At 38.0% G+C, this 17,374-nt stretch overlaps 1 protein-coding gene across 12 annotated transcripts in view; it reads right to left on the bottom strand.

Annotated features, from left to right (window-relative positions):
• PTPRM (protein tyrosine phosphatase receptor type M) overlaps nucleotides 1-17,374 on the bottom strand; it is a 479,902-nt gene that overhangs the window by 358,794 nt on the left and 103,734 nt on the right. For 11 of the 12 annotated variants that reach the window (XM_040587165.1, XM_040587163.1, XM_040587160.1 and 8 more), the window contains exon 2: nucleotides 11,597-11,719. In XM_040587165.1, the coding sequence (XP_040443099.1) occupies nucleotides 11,597-11,719 (123 nt within the window). Of the gene's footprint in view, nucleotides 1-11,596; nucleotides 11,724-17,374 lie in introns of those variants that run through there. The other variant, XM_040587164.1, reaches the window with a different exon arrangement.

A 17,374-nucleotide genomic window follows, 5' to 3' on the forward strand; every position in this document is an offset into this window, starting at 1 on the left:
TTTTTTTTTTTTTTTTTTTTTTTTTTTTTTTTTTGTGGCTCTCAACACATGAGAAGTAAGAGAATACATTAAGCATCATCCTGTTGTCACTATGTGTTTGATATATTTCTTGTGCAATTGCAGGAGACAGACATTCTGGGAAGAACAGCATCTGACTCCTGATTTCAGGCTGGCGCCCCAATGCTCGGTGCATATGTACCAGGCACTTGGAAAACTCTTTGCTGCAGTGTGACTTGCATAGTGCTTCCAGGAATAGGTGACGATGTTCCACTCTGTAATTCTGCCAAGGAGATTCCACTATAATTATTTTCAGTTTAATTTCACTCTTATCCTTTTGTGGGTTTCTACATGCCTTTTTGACTCTCACTTTTTTCTGATTTGAAAATGGGGTGTTGGGAAGACCTGAATGTCACAACAGCAGCTAATGAACTGTGAAGTATATCCTGCCCAGTCCTGCTCCAGCAGAAACTAGAGCGACACAAGAGTTGACTATGACACCTAGGAGAGGTAAAGACTTTAAAAGCATGGGGAAATCAGGAACTCAGATTTGGCAGAATGACATTTCTGCCCTCTAAAGTAAGGGAAAAAATGAAGTAGTAAAAATTTAAGTGGCAATACAATCATATTTGAACTTAATGAAAAATCATAGTATATGAAGTCACTGGTGAGAAAAGTGTATCAAGTAGCTTCTATGTTCTGATTTGAATATGTATGTATTGAAAAGTGCTTTTTAAATCTGTATCATGTGAGAAGCACAGAACTGTGATCAATTGCTTGCATGCAATTATCACAAATATTTAATATTATTAGCTGCTGCAACATTATGATGTGGATAATTACCTGCACCTGTTTTCTCATAATTAAATGGCTGTGTACATCACTAAATTTTCTGTGAGGTCCAGACAGTACTCTTTTTTTCCTTTGTGCTACTGAAATGCAGCTGATTAGAAATGTTGTGACTTCTAGATGAAGAAAGCATTATTTTAGCTGATAAGGCAAGTAACCATACTGCTTTAACACTGAGAACAAAAGTACTGAGGTCTTTAATTCAGCTCATAGAATTCAGGCTCTTGAGTTCTGCAAACATATACAAGGGAATTAAGACTGTGTCTGATATGTTGGGAAATCTGGTTGCTTCAAAAGCAAAAGGATTTAAATACAATCCATTCATTTTGCTCATGTACTAACCTCACTCCGCAGCCACATTTGCCACCTGACATACTGCCACGTGACTCTTCTCAACTTGACAGCAAAAGTCCAAAAAAGTGTAGACATCTGCAGTTACCTGAAGCCGCATTGCAAGTAGAACTTCTAGGTGGCTATACAGTCTCCTGCATGTACTGCTTTTAGCTGAAACAATTCCTTTCATTGAAAAAAATGTTGTTTATGCCCACATGCTAAGTAAAGAAACTTCACTCTGCAGCATTATAAACATTCTCCAGTACGCTTGTACTATGTATCAGATTTCAAAGTATTACACAGAGTATTCCCTGTGGGGCTTGATTAAGGTTAATGAAGTAAATTAAAACACACAATTCTCTGGTAAAAGGAGGAAGACAAAGGGAGATGCTAAAAATACATTGCTGTTAAACTTTGATCAAATACTAGTTTGGCCAGAATACAGGCCTGGTTTTTGACACTGATGAGGAAGAAGCTTTCTTTATCACTGTCTTACACTTCAGAGTAATTTCAAATCCAACCCAAAGAACAAGTGCTCTGTGAATGATAGGTTTGCCAAAGAGCTTTCTGATGCAGCATTTAATGACCTCTGCCTCAAATCACTCAAATCAATGACTTTTTGGCTGCTCTTCCTATAGTCACAGCTCGAGCTGCTAACAAAAATACTATCAGTCATCAATGCCTGCGCCAACAAATTAAGTGCTGTAAGAAGGGATAAAAAAAATCTCCCATAAATCTAATTGAGACAACAATTCCCTCTTCAATTTCAGGAAAAAAAGCCTTAAAATAACATGCCAAGTAAATGATTCCCTGAGGAATCATGTTTGCACTCCTAAAGAGGAGTGAGAGTCCATCTCCAGCTCACTGACATTTTAACTGTGACTATGACTATGATCTCGTCATATAAAACTGGCTTAAAAATAAACTTCTAACTCAGGAAATAACTGACTTAGGCCCTGAAATGGAGGCAGGCACATTACACACTTTGAAGCCTGTACATGCAAGGAAAGGTTTTGATCCACTCTTTATTAGTTTCTAAAGGACAGGATGGATGAGAAGAAATCTAATGGGATAAGCATGAGACTGAAAGAAAAGCCCTGAAGACTGCAAGAAATTAAGAGGCTTTTTTTCCAGTAGATTAATTACTAAACAAGAAAAAGCTTATTTAGGAATACTCTGATTATTCCCCTTCCTCCTGACCTTGCAATGCAGTGAGTGCAGTTCTTAGGGGAGCATCTTCAGACTCACTGTTTACTCACAGTCCTTACAGGCTTTTTACTGGTCACAGCTTTTCTCAAACTCTCTAAGTATTTTCATTCTCCAGTAGAACAGCCAGGCAAACAAGCACAAAAATTGTCAGCTGAAACTTCAGGAGAAACTGCAGTGGTTTCAGTAAAACACCCATGGCAGGGATGGTACAGCAACATAGCCTTCAGCACTGAGTGAATAGCTAGTGAACCCTATGCTAAAGCAAGTGCTACCTCATTTGTATTACTATGGTGTCCCAAATTACCTAGATTAAAGCTTCCTGAGGTACATTTACATGTCTCAGGCGTACCTTTCCCCAGGAAGGAAAATTACATTCTGTGTGGCCTTTTCTGACCCAAGAGCCTCCACTAGAAGCAACTGACTTTTTCTTTTCAAGACCAATATTCCAGCTGAAAAATGGCAGTTCACCAGAAGATAATGCAAAGGTAGCTGTCCCGAGTCCTTGATAAAATACTTTAAGCATTATTTACTGGTTCTACAACATGAAGCACTTTCCCTCCCTCCTGTTGGGATTGTCCTGCCTCACTTTCTCTCTCTCCTCTTTGGATACTCCTACCTCATCTGAGGGAACTTCTCATGAATACTCCAGGGAGGTAAAATAGACACACAAACAGAAGTCCTGTTATTCACTGTACTTCTACTTTTAATTTAGCAGGGAAACCTGAAACAAGATTCTGATGCACTTAACCAGCAGGACCGTGTCGGGCACTATGGGTGGAAAATGGGAAGGAAACTGGGTTTCCCAATGTGTAACAGTAAAATTTTGTAATCCTAAACACTTTTGTTGTCAAAAAAACCATTTCAAACCCAGCTCCAGTGTCTAGCTTATTACGTTAGCTGCTTCTCAGCATATATGATGGCAGGTGTTATATATAACCTCAGCAGGAAATGTGTAATCACAGCTAGGTAAATGAGTTAGGCTGGAGGGCTTGCTTAGCACTGTGTGGCACTATGTGGTGTTACAAAGAAATAGTCTCAGCAGTCAACTTTCTCTTCCAGGTTGCTTTGAGAATACTCTGGTTTAACAAGAAGTGAATTCCCAGACCTTCCATAACAGCCTCCATCTGACTTCTATGGAAGAGGAGATTTCCTCAAACATTAAAGTAGTCATAACTTATCATATCACCATTTTCCCATCAAACATCTTTAACAAATCTTTATCAGCTACTGGTAGATCCTGATGTAGAGTCTCCCACTCACTTCCATGAGCTGTAGCACATTCTGCGTTTTTGCACTCAAACATTAGAGGGCTGCTGGAATGCATAAGAAAACAGGACAACTGTTTTCCTCCTCCTGGCAAGTTACAGTTACAGATACTACAGAAAAGCCTGTTCCTTCAAATAAAATTTGAAAGTCAGTCATCTACATTGACCACTATCTCATGAACCACACTGTTTATATTCAAAATACTCTGTTCTACAAAAGAAGAAAAAAGGGTAAAACAGAAGTCATACGTAGAGAACATCTAGAACAAAAGATTAAATAAATCATTAGCATATTAACCCAACTATTTTGGGTGCCCAACTAGGCGTGTAGGCAAAATACATTCAAATAACTTGCCTAGTTGGCCTATCAAGCAAGCTAGGAACATTGGCAGTCAGTGATTCAGAATCAGAGACTCGGATGCCGATTAATCTTTTACTTCCCTTTGCAAGAATATCGGATGCTCAGTATTTGTAATAAACCCAGTATTTGTGCCAGGTGCTGAAATCTAAAGTCAGGTGAGAAGTTAGAAAAATGACAGTAATATTTCTGTAAGTTATCACAACAAGCTGTTCTGGTATCAGATGTAGCTGATGGCATTGTCTTGGTTGTTGAACAATTCTGTTAAGTGCACCACTCACCAAGTCTTTAGGTATGCTTTTAAAGTAGCTACCCTCTCTAAGTGCCTGCACTGTAGCCATGGCAGCACAAAGCTAGCTGGGTGCGCACTCAAGTGGTTTGCTCAGGCTGACCTCCATGTTGCACCATATTAATAGCAACCAATATCAGCTTACGCTATTTATTCAAAACTGGCTTGAATATGTCAACATGAGCTGGAGTTGCTTGCAGAAAAGTCATGTCCTTAATGACTGCAGCTATATTACCTGGATATGCAATAAAATGCCAAACATGCTAGTGTTCCAGGTCTAGAAAATTCTGCTAGAAAATGTTAACTTGGAACACAGTGAACAAGGTTTAACTCCCACACCCTGACAGTACTTCACGTTATCTCTGGCTAGCATTCAAATGAATCAAAAATGCAGCTATTTAAAGTAACCTGGGAGAAACAGCATTGAATAAGAAACATATCTAATTCTCTTCTATATGAATGTAAACAGAAGAAAAGCATCCCTGCTAACACAGAACACAAACACAGTGCAGTGTTAGAAACAGACCTAATGATAGAATAGTCACCTCAATGGAAAGCCAAAGTACTATAACTTTACTTGGTAAGACATTGCAGTTGGCTTTAATATAGACTAGCCAACAAATCACTTTGTCTTTTTAAAATGGATCACAACTCTTCTACGCACAATTAAACAACAACGTACATTTTTCTCATAACTACCTCACATTCTATAATATTAAAATACTTCTTTAAATCAGTATCTCAGTTTATGGAACATCTGCTAGCTATGCATGTCTGCTAACTAGGTATTAAAAGGCCATTTTAAACAATAATTAATATAAACAATATATGCATTTTCTGCAGATACTGCATAGACATTACTAAACATTAAGCAACACTAGATATTCAGGATAAAAAAAACCCAAGATTTGGGTGTTCAAAAAATTACATATAGCCATGAAAATCACATACTATCACTTCAAATAGCACAAACAGAATCCTCATCCTGGCTTTGACCAGCACTATATTAAACACAGAGGTCTTCATTGCTGAAAACATCCTTTCAATGCACTGAATGGCAGTCTGTGAAGATTTGATTTATAATTGGTTTTGAACTATTCTAAAATGAATGAAAGGCTGATGCCAGTGATTCATTGCAAATGCAGTGACATCCCTTCAATGATATCAAACCAACCACTGCATCAAAGAAAAATGCTTACTGTCCTTCAGAAATCAACTGGAACTGTGAAACACCGTAGAAAGATTTTACACAATTGAACACAGTCTTTTGTAAGAAAATACATGGGACATGAACGGAAATTACATCCAGCAAATGACAAATAGAGCAGACTCTTGACAGCATTTGTATTTCTTACAGTAATCTGTAAAATTCTAATTGCATCACTGTCAGTGACAAGACTTACTGTATCAGTATATAAACTAACACAATGCACTGAAATATCTCAATTCTGTTTTGCTGTGGTTTGCATACTTCTGTTTTGTTTGCTTTTCTTTTTTACTCACCTGTTTTCCCAACTCTTATTCTACTCATTCCTCAGGCTACTCCAGATCCTACCTAACTCACTGCGACTGCTCCAGAGCTCTGACCCTGCATTCTCTTCTCTTCACTGCTGTCTGTATGCCAGTTGCTCTCAATCGGTAAACTGGCATCCATGCATACACATATATGTGTCCATATATATATATTTACACACATATAAACTCTTCATCTTGTACACCCTGCCCCTGCCTCCCCCCCCCCCCCCCCCCTTTAATCAAACCAGCACCTCTGTTGCTCTGTTATTCTGTTCTTCTCTTCTAGGATGCACTGCCAGGTATCAGACAGATGGCTTCACTACTGCACTCACACACTCTGCCTGCATTTCTTCCTATAAACATCTCAGAATAAACTACAGTTTTGAGTTTTAATGTAAAGTATCAGAGTACTCTGTGGGAATATCACAATGTCAACATGCCGACTGGCCACGATGAGCTGAATGGGACATGAACCTAAATGGGACTATGGAGTGAGTAGAGCAGACATAGGCCAGAGGAAGAAATAAGCATCTGGGAGATCAACCAAAAATCAGATCAGAAATGCAGGAAGAAATGCTCCAAAAGACTGTTTATGTTATACTTTCATTATCATAGGACCTTGGGGCACTAGACTAGAACTGCTGGGTAAACACAAAATAAAAAATGGGACAAATGAACAAGATAAGGAAGCAGTACTGATCACAACAGTGCAAAGGCACAACTATTTTTTTTTTAATACACACAATGACAAAAGAAAGTTTTAAAAGCAATGAGAAGGCTATATATATGTTTAGAGTGCCTTCCAACGGTGAAGCAACATGAAGGAAAGCATAAAGGTCTCTCCCTGAAAAGTTACCAACTAGATGATAAAGACTGCTATCATAGTGTAGCAAAAAACAAAACTGGTATAATGACACGCTAATTTGAGATAACTAGGGAGGTAACAAACAAAGAAGTGAGGTAAGTACCTCATATTTGATTTTCTGTACTAAAATACACAAAAAAAATTAAAGCAGTTGGTGTGGAAAAGTATCTTTGCAACTACATTCCAAATGGAAAGAAGTGGTTTGTAGATACCTGTGGGACATAAATCTACAAGAAATTGGCATAAATTATTATGTTCTAAATTTGCTATTTCCTAAAAAAAGCCAAAACTGAAGATGCCATCAATGTGACATAAGCAAGATCAGAATAATGGTGCTACTGTCCACACTGATCAAAAGTGTTATTAAAAACAAAAAAAATCTCATCCAAGTGTTTAATTGGATTGGGAATGTCTTTACTGGTGGGTTGACCTTGGCTGGTTACCAAACACCCACCCAGCCATGCTCTCATTCCCCCTTCTCAACAGGGAAGGGGGAGAAAAAGAGGACAAAAAAATCTCATGGGTTAAGACAGAGACATGGACATCACTTATCAATTACTGTCATGGGCAAACCAGACTCAACTTAGAGAAAATTAATTTGATTGATCGCTAATTAAAAAATAAAGAGTAGGATAATGAGAAAGAAAGACAAAACTACAAACATCTTCCCCTCACGCCACCCCACCCCACTCCCTTGTCCCATGTTCAACATCACTCCTTCATTCCCAACCTCTTCTACCTCCTCCCACTCAAGTGGCATGGGGGGATGGGGAATAGGGGTTGTAGTCAGTCCATAACACCTCATCTCTGCTGCTTCTTCCTTCTCATACTTTTCCCCTGTTCCAGTGTGGGGTCACTCCCATGGAAGACAGTCCTTCACAAACTGCTCCAACATGGGTCCCTCCCATGGGGTTCTTCAGGAACTGTTCTAGCATGAATCCCTTCCATGGAGTACAGTCCTTCAGGTAGGTACTGCTCCGGTGTGGGTACCCCACAGGTTGCTCCAGGCAGAAAATCTGCTCCAGGCATGGGCTCCTCTCCATAGGCTACAGCTCCTGCCAGGAGCCTGCTCCAGTGTGGGCTCTCCACAGGCTGTAGCTTTCTTCAGGGCGTGTCCACCTGCTGCAGTATGGGGACCTCCATGGACTGCAGCATGGATATCCGCTCCAGTGTGGTCCTCCACAGACTGCAGAACCACCTCCATGGGCTGCAGCGGAGTGTCTGCTCCCATACCTGGAACACCTGCTTCTCTTCCTTCTTCACTGACTTTGGTGTCTGCAGAGCTGTTTCTTTCATATTTATCACTCCTCTCTCTCTCACAGCTGCTGCCCACTGTTTTTGGTGCCACTAACATCACTAAGGAGCTCAGCTATGCCCTGTGGTGCATCCACTGGAGCCAGCTGAATTGAATGTGTTCAACACGGGGCAGCACGTGGTCTCTTCTCACAGAGGCTTCCCCTGAAGCCCCCCCATCCCCACCGCCAACACTTTGGCAATAGAGTAATTTGTTTGGGCATATTTTTCTTAAGACATCTTTACTGGAGCCCAGCTAGAGGGTTTACAGTTAGCTGTAATTGTAAATGTGTATTATATAAACACATTAGTATCAAACTGCTATAACTCTTCCACGGGACAATGCAAGATAACATTAATAATGAGTAAGTGTTTCTATAATTATAGTTTTGAACACTATTATAAACATACATTCTTGGAACAGAAAGACAAGAAGACAGAGGCTCAGAAAATAAAAGAGCCACTCTTCTTACAGCATTTACTCAATTTGGCTCACAGGACACTTGAAACAGAAAAGCAGTGGATTAACCTCTCTCATTTAATCCATACAATATACACAGAAATACACACATCGTTGCTTTTTGGGTCTGTTTAGTACTGAGTCATTAAAGGTTATGCTTATATGCCAAGAAAATGAGAGCACTAGAACCCTACTTACTTTGGTAGCAATAACTTCACTACAATATAGTAGCAATAACTACTACAGTAACAATCCAACAAGGATTAAAGCCCACTGTAAGAAACACTTCTAGAAACATTTTATTATTCTTTGATACAACTTAACAATTTTCATTTAAAACTAGACCTCACAAAGAAATTTTAAAGTCCACTCACATGCAAATATATAGTGTGTACATTAATGCATGCACACATATGCATGAATGTTACATGACATTTCTTTTGTCTCACTGAAATAACATTTCAAGCCAAAATACTTATCCGAAGCACAGCTATGCTCTCGACGGTCTCATGCGGATTAAAATAAATCAGATGCCATAACTAGTGTGCTTCCTCCTGACTGACACCAAATTATACAAAATATTATACATTGACATCAACTCACTCACTGGAGCATATTGCCTGAAATTAAGAATGTTATGTGTATTAATTTTTTCTACTGACAAGGGACTACTGAACTGAGAGTTCTTGTTTCAGTCTAGTATTACAACATTGTTGCATAAAGCACTTTGCTTTCAAGCCAAGAATTCCACACAAACCATTAATCTAAGATGTTCTATTCATTATCATCTGAAGTTATTTCTTCTAAACTATGTAGCTCAGAAACTGCTGACAAACTACTTGAAATAATTTTTTGAAGTGTATCACATAACCCTCTCGCTAAGGTTAACTGAAAGTTAATTAAAATCATTAAGATGATGATTTGAACAAGAACAGGAAAAAAACTGTCTAGATGAAATTATAAGGAAAAATTAGATACCACTTGAGTCAATCGTGCCCTTAGACACACTGCTTCTCATTTGCAAAAAAATATGAGCATTTCTTTCCTTCTCAAAGGGGTTTTTGACCTTTTAAGGCACCAATATCCACAACCCTCCTCAGACTGCCTCATTCATCTTCCGGCCCAAGACCCCCAATGCATATTTCACTTCCTTTATGGGCAGAAATAGAAGTCCCTAAACTCTAAACATAATTTCTTACCAAATTTAATATCTTTTTACTTGATCATCAGAACATTACTTTAGTCTTCTGTTATAAATGCAGGAAGACAAAAAAGAAACAAGTTGTATGACATCTGATAAATAAAATTACATATATATATAATTTTCCCATCATAAAAATACCAGTCCCTAGTCTGGACTCTTGCCCCTGGGAAAACAAAACAAATGAAAAAATACACAAGCCTATGGTCATCACAGACAAGAACACAGATTTGAACTACTTCTATCTGCCAAGAAGACTGAACAACATATACTGACAACAGCTTTCACAAAATCCAAATGAGGAGAGTAACGAATGAGATTTGGAATAGGAAGAGAATTTCCAGTGGTGTGATTGAGAAAAAGAATTTATATAGCTTGTACTGCAAGCCAAGATGACTGATAAACTATGTGTGTTATCTTCAACTTCAGAAACAGTATTAAGCACTAATGAAATAGTCCAGAAAATTTTTAGCAGTTTGTGTCAAGAACACTGGACAAGAACCAGTTCAAAAAGGAATTTGCAAGAACCTCCTTTATCTGGGATGATGAACTCAAACTAGCATGACAGTCCAAGCGCCGGGACTCTGGCAAACTGAACATTCATCTTGAAGCTGGGAGTCCTGCCTTTGCCAGAGGAAATGAAGTGCTGAAGGAGACGGCACTTCAGTTCAACCATCAGCCTCAGATGTTGTCCACAACACATGGCAACATTGGTAAGTCTACAGTGAAGAGCACTGAGAACATTTTTACAAGTGAATGATACCTAAGGCTGATTAGTGCATATTGTACGTTAGTGAATTTATTAGCCCACTAGTGATGAGTGCATACATTCATTTTGTTTAAATGGTTACTTACAAAGATTCACTGCTTATCTCCTAATTCCCTTACCCAAAAACAAGGGAGGAACATTTTCTTGAGGAGAACTGTTAAAAGAGATTTTACAAAAATGCCGGAGTTTATTATGGGTGCTTTAAAGAACTAATTGAAATTGATGTGGAACACCAGGACATTTATTTGCAATGCTTTTAAGTGTTCTGCATAGATTTCTACAAAATTGTGAGACTAATGCAGAAGAAGTCCCGTGAAGCTACAGTCAGTGATTTTATGAAGTAGTCTTTTTGGTTTGGCTTCTTTAGGTGAGAATAGTCACAGGAGGCTCAGTCTTTAAAAGCCAAAGAAGATGCTGAGCTGGGCTGCAAGCAATCGCCCCCAGGAGATGGAAATCAGTACATGGGGGAATTCTTAACATGCCTAGGTAATAACCTGAAAAAATAATAACTGATAAGTTTTAGGCTAGAGAATAGTTTAAAACCAATGGTCAAATTTTATGTATTTGTGTGGGTGAAGTGGTAAAGGAATGACTGTATTACCGAAGTCTACAGTTCAGCAGAATACAAGGATTATTGCTATGGAGTCTGGTCCAACTGTATGCAGTTCACAAAGCACATTAAATAGTAGTATCACAACTCTTTTAAACACAGGCACAATATCATTGAAGCCCTTTGTTTTGGCATACTTCTCTCCTTTTTCTCTCACCTCTTTTTCATTCTCTTTTTTTTTTTTTTCAGAACAGATTCTGAATACTATCTCTTCCAATGAAAATTTTTAAGGACATCATTATTTTATCTCTTATTATTCCTTCTTTCTTTGGGTCCTCCTGAGTAGTCCTGTCTGCTTGTTTCTAGCACTCCTTCACATTAATTTTCAAGCCATCATTCTGTTTTCTTTCTGCCTTCCCTGGTGACACCAAGTTTTATTTCTACTTTCTAACCTTTATGTTCCCCACACAAATGAAGACCTTTGATTTGCAAAATATCCCTCACAAAAATCACCTGGAAGATCTAACTATTGCAATTAAACAGATTTAGATGAAATAGCTTTCTAACAATAGTACTTTCAAGAAATGCTGAATAAACACATAAGCTATCATCAAAGAGAAACAAAGCAAAATAAAAGACCAACCAGATGGTATCCCTTGACCTGAGGAGGGCTTTATCGGTGCATTCACCTGATCCCAGTTAAGATCATCATCATCTGACTGACTATAGCCACAGGAACTGAGAGGCTCATCGAAAGTACAGCATCCTGTAAAACAAACACAAAGATAACAATTAAACAAGGCATACAGAAAAGAGGCTATGAATCTCTAATCCTAACAACTGTGAGATAATTCAATGCAGGCTGTGTAATTGTGGGACACTGGAATTGTTGGTGCCGATTACAGAAGTTACTGAGAGTCAGCAGTAGCTGGGTTTGACTTGAGTGACACGCTTATCTCACAAAACAGATGTGGTGGGTGTGGTATAGCACTCAAATTGAGTGACACGTGGGGTGAGGCGGGGGCCTCACACCCTGGTGTTGCTTCAGTAAAAGCCAGAAATACCCCCCACATCTGTACTGAACACCCTGCCCTGTACTGAGCCATCGGGCCCCACTGGCCTTCCAGAGCTGATAGCCCTTGCTGAAGGCCAGCCAGCACACAATAATTGACTTAGTCCCACTTTGCCATGACTATAAATCTGGCAATTAGAATCCTCTATTTTGAGGATGAGAACTCCAACTACTGGATGGGCTGACAGGCCTGGACCTCCCTCCTCCCCAACAGGTACGCCTCTGTAGTGAGACTTGCACCTCCGACTGTCAGATGTTACCTGGGAAAGTATTGTTAACAAAAAGCACTGAACTCTTAACTGGAGCTCAATAGTTGCAGTAAGTTGCATTTATCAAACAGCAATTCCGAATTTGTTTTATCTGTCACCTTAATAAATCATCTATCTTTTCAACTTTGCAAAACTGTTTCAGTGAAAGTCTTTGAGAGGACTCTGACAGGCAAACATTGACTCTGACGAGTGGCTGTGTACATATTAATCCTTTATACCTAAACCACTGACCAAGTCTGAGACTATGACTAGATCTAGCTGCACCTAGACTCCTCTCGGAGAAGGGAGTTTAGAAAGCAAGGGGATTCTTTCTGAACCTCGTGACTCAACGGGAGAGCTTTTTCGTCCTGGCCACGCATCAGGCTCATATCCATAACACAACAGTATTTTTTAAATTTCTTAATACAAATTATTATATATTTATTAATCATCCTTTTTGAGAGGGCATAAAACCTTCTTGTCATGAAAACAAAATCCCAAGGTCAAGCAGCTGATTTAGAACTGCAGACAAATTTTCTCCTATGACATAATCATCAGGTATCAAAAACAAACCAGGAAAATAAAAAGCAATAAAACTCAGAACACTGCAAGATTGAATGATTAGCATTCTTCAGGAAAAAACAACTATTCCATGCCTAAAAACCTACATTTCAGAAGAAAGCTGTAAGATGGGAACATCAGCTCCCATTCCTCTATCTTGGTTTCCAAATAAGGGAAGGCCTAGATGTTCCAAGGAGTGCTGTGCTGCAGACCTGGACCAGCCTGGCTATTTGTGGGATCAGTGTCTCTGGTACAATACAGCACATCCATCCCAAAATGCCAATCTATGCATAGCCTCAAACTCTCCAAAAGGAAACATAATTGTTTCCTATCTTTTTCTCACACTTTTCTAAGTAATTTAGAAAAGAATAACAATAAATAAATAACAATAAAACCTCACGCTATCCCAAGCTGGGGCACGGATAAATCTAATGTCATGAATTCAGAATTCAATCTAACATTATCCACAAAAAAGCTTTGCTTTTTTCCTGTGGTACAGAGGAAACTTTTCCAGCGTTTCAACATCATTCTCTTCTACCAGGGGACTAACAGAGGGTCACAAAATTCTGTTTTCTTTGATGTCTGACGTTTCACTCCAGTGAAAAGTGACATCTTTCCTATTCAGGAAAACAAATGTAACCCTAGCCATGGATATTTCTGTCCATATTAAAGTAAATTCTGCAGCTGTTTAAACAAAACTAAATTTAGGGCTATTCATCATCTTTGCTATCCGTCCATAGGCACAATAGGTTTAGCCTTGCCAAGATGTATTAAAATAGCAAAACCAGACAAAATCTAGCTTTAAAAATTACTTTAAAAATCTAAATTTTCCTAGAACATTGTAAGTGGCATTACAGAACACCTTATCAAAAAGTAAAAGACAAAATTTCTTTATACCTGACAAGCTTCACCTAAGTCCAGCCTTCCTAATAGCTAGTCCCAATGTATACTTGAGATTCATGACAAGCACTTTGCAAGCATATAATCTTTAGTAGCAATTACTTTTACATACAATCACCAAATAATTTCCTTTTTTGTTCTCTTACAGTGCCATTGGTCTTTATAGACATACGATGTTTACTGTGCCCTTAGATATAGGTCATCCTATACTGTTCTCTGTTCTAAAATGTTCTAACCTGCATCTTCATGTACAATTTTGAGTGCACAAGATTCAATTAGGCAATCCAGTGGGAACAGAAAAGCCATTAGAGAACTTGCAACTCCAAACTAATATTCCACTTCAGGAGAGAGATAATTTATATCTGTTATCGTTGAAGTTAAACAAATTCAAAAATACAAGAGATTTGTATAAAGTATATCAAATAACATCTGCAACATCTCCAGTGGGAAGGCTTAGAAAATTAGACAGCCATGTACCCATTTGTTCTAGTACTTGCATAAATATTACTTCAAGCTTCATAAAATATGACACAAGCCAAGTTTCAGACACAAAAGCAAAATAACTTTCACAGACCTATTTGTGCTTTTTTAAAAGAAAATAGAAAAACCCAAACCATAGGTGAAGCAAAAGGTAGTTTCTTTGCAAAAGTACTGCAAATGATATTAGGACAAATTTAAACGTCAAGTTATGCATTGTCCAATGTAGTTAAGCTTGGCAAAAAATATACACCCAAATAAAACCTGGCATAAATCAGGGTTTACAATTCAAACACAGGATTAATAAATGTACAGAATAGCTCCCATACTTCATTACATCATACATATCTCTAGCAATAAGAAGGCATAGAAGGGTTTAAGAAGGTGTTTTCTTGCTGAAACCCAGAAGTGCAGCCAAGTGCTGCAAAACATCCAATACTGGAAAAAAGGGAAGAGTTTGTGATTCCAGATGGTTAGTAAAGGCTCTTCCCTTTCTCGCTAGCTAGGAAGTTGTCAAAAACATGGATAAATAGAACAACAGTTCTAGTTATCTAGATCATTTGTCTGTCAATACAGGACTGTTTCTCACAGCTTTTCTTCATTTCTCTGGCAGGTCTGTTGCTAAATCACTCTGTCAGGATTAATTTTTTTCTATTATTTTATTTTTGCCATTTACATCCTTCAAACCTTTGTAAATTCACTATCTTACAACTTCCTCAAAACGGGTATCTAATCTTCGTATCTGCTATAGGAAGAGTTTAAAAGGTATTTTTGAACTTCTTCCATTCCTAAGTCACTTCCACCCACAACTAATAACTAACCTGTAGCAAGTGTTACTATGAGTAATCAAATTGTACAGCCACCCATCCAGAGAACTGACCAGCATATGTAAGATCTTTAATAGCACAGATGCCAAGCCATGTTTCTTTCTACAGCTAGCCACAAAGAATAACATGAACACTAAGGAAAGCTTTGCATGGCCATGACTTTTTGGAAAGTCTTTTGTAGATTTAAATAGCATGCATGGCATATATAGGTGTTGGAAATATAAGCAAGTTTATAGACTAAGAATAACACAGATCTTGATGGAGCAAAACAAAACAAAACAAAAGCTTAGCCAAATTAGCCAAGTAACAATTACTGTCACTGACGAGTCATCGACAGTCCTATGCCTGTCTTCCTTATGCCTGACTTATGCCTGCTTCCCAAAGTTCTGACTCTCACATCTGACTGTATTACAAATAAGATTAATTTCCTTAGAAATGGGTCATGCCATTAGACCAAACCCTACATTGCATCTACTCAAGCCTGCCTGCCTGCCGCCTTCTGCAGTGCTTCACCTGTTTTCTAGTGATGATACTCTTACTGTACAGGGTTTCCACTTCATAGATTTCCATGTATGACATCAACAAGGACTGGTAATATCTGTAAAATCATCAGTTGTCTTTAATGTCTCTCATTGTTGCACTGTTTTAAAACATGAGCTGCTACCAAGGCAGGCAGCTGTTTAATCAACTAGCACACTTGAGAAATTCTGCCCATTTTTGCTATTAGAATTTATAATAACAATTAAAATACATATTGGCAGCTACATATTTTAATCAAGCAAAGAAATTCCCTGCCTATTATACTGGCACTAAAGATTGCATGGACAAACTGTATTTTAAAGAATGAATTCTGTGCTGACTGAAATATTTAAGTAAAACAAGAGATACAGACCCCATTAAGATTCTTTGGCTTATGTTACTTTTTATAGATATATTTGGATTCCTGAGAGAAATTGAATTTATAAATGCATATGATGCAATACAGTCTATTACAGCCTATGGTTCTTTCAACTGCAATTATTCATTTAACCATCACGAATCCAGTTCAATATAACTATGCCATTGTCCAAATGTAGTCCTTTTTGCACATTTCTATTTTTATTTGGTTAAATTACTTAGGTCTTGAAAAATATATAAGCTTAAATGAGGAATATAATTTAAGATGAAAGCAACCAATTAAAGTAAATGGAATAAAGAACATACTATATTATTTCTAATGTGAATAAAGTTTTATTCAGAGTATTGTGTGTTACAGACTATAATTATTACATCTGTTATGAAGTATTCTCAAAGAATACCTTAGCAAAAAGTAGGCCAATAGAAGATAAAATCATTTAAGTGACAAAAACTAACATAGAAAGAAGTTCAAGTTACACTGGACACTTTTATTTTTGTTAGTTTTATATACTGCAAAGATTCAGATCAATGTTACTCTCTATCAAAAATCTCCTGCCAAATGCACAACAGCTAAAACTTGTAACACTTACAAGTATCAATGCTAGCATTGCCATTACCAGGGAACATATGTGCGTAGTAGAACTGATACAAGGGCCCCGCTCTGGCACAAAATACATTTTTTTTCTTCACAGCAAAACCCTGCGGTTCCCGGTCTGCCATAGTACCAAGCATTCTGTGGCAGAATAGATGAACCCAGAAGATGAGTTTACTGAATCCCACATTTTATTAGTATTCTTATCTCATTTAAAAGTATTCTAAATTCTGTTGTCTCTGCATTTTCAGTTTCATACTGGAAATGTGTTTATGTTGATTAACTCTAAGTACAATGTAGCTATTCTTTGAAACAGAGATAAAGGTTTTGATATCTGATCTGAAAGCTGGGTGTCTAGACTACATGTCAATATCAGGGGGCTTGATAATGCAGTGAAAGATTAATCTCCTATTAGGCAATGGATCTTTCCATAAAGAAAAAACGGAGGAGAAAAAAAAAAAAGGGGGGGGAAAAAAGGAGGGGAAAAAAAAAAAAAAAGAAGAAAAGAAAAAAGGCTTTGCCCAAACAAAAATATACCATTTCTCAACCAGACGCATGCCCTCCTGTCCTCTGGAACATACCCTGCCTCTAGAACATACCCTGCATCCAGCAGCAATAGACCAAGCACATTACCTGGACAACATACCACAGCAAATGAAAAGTGAAATAACTGAAAACTGACAAACTACAATTGTTAAGCTCAAGTACACTGTGAATGGGTCAGCGTTCATCCCAAAGGGTTACTGCTCAGGACAACGAGTAACTGTCACAGTAATGCTGCCTTGTGCTTCCCTTTACATTTTTAAAGTTCTAGATTTCAGGCAAATCATCCTATCTAGACAATCCC

The sequence above is a fragment of the Falco naumanni genome, chromosome 3 (assembly GCF_017639655.2).
Source record: "Falco naumanni isolate bFalNau1 chromosome 3, bFalNau1.pat, whole genome shotgun sequence".
Classification (NCBI taxonomy): Eukaryota; Metazoa; Chordata; class Aves; order Falconiformes; family Falconidae; genus Falco; species Falco naumanni.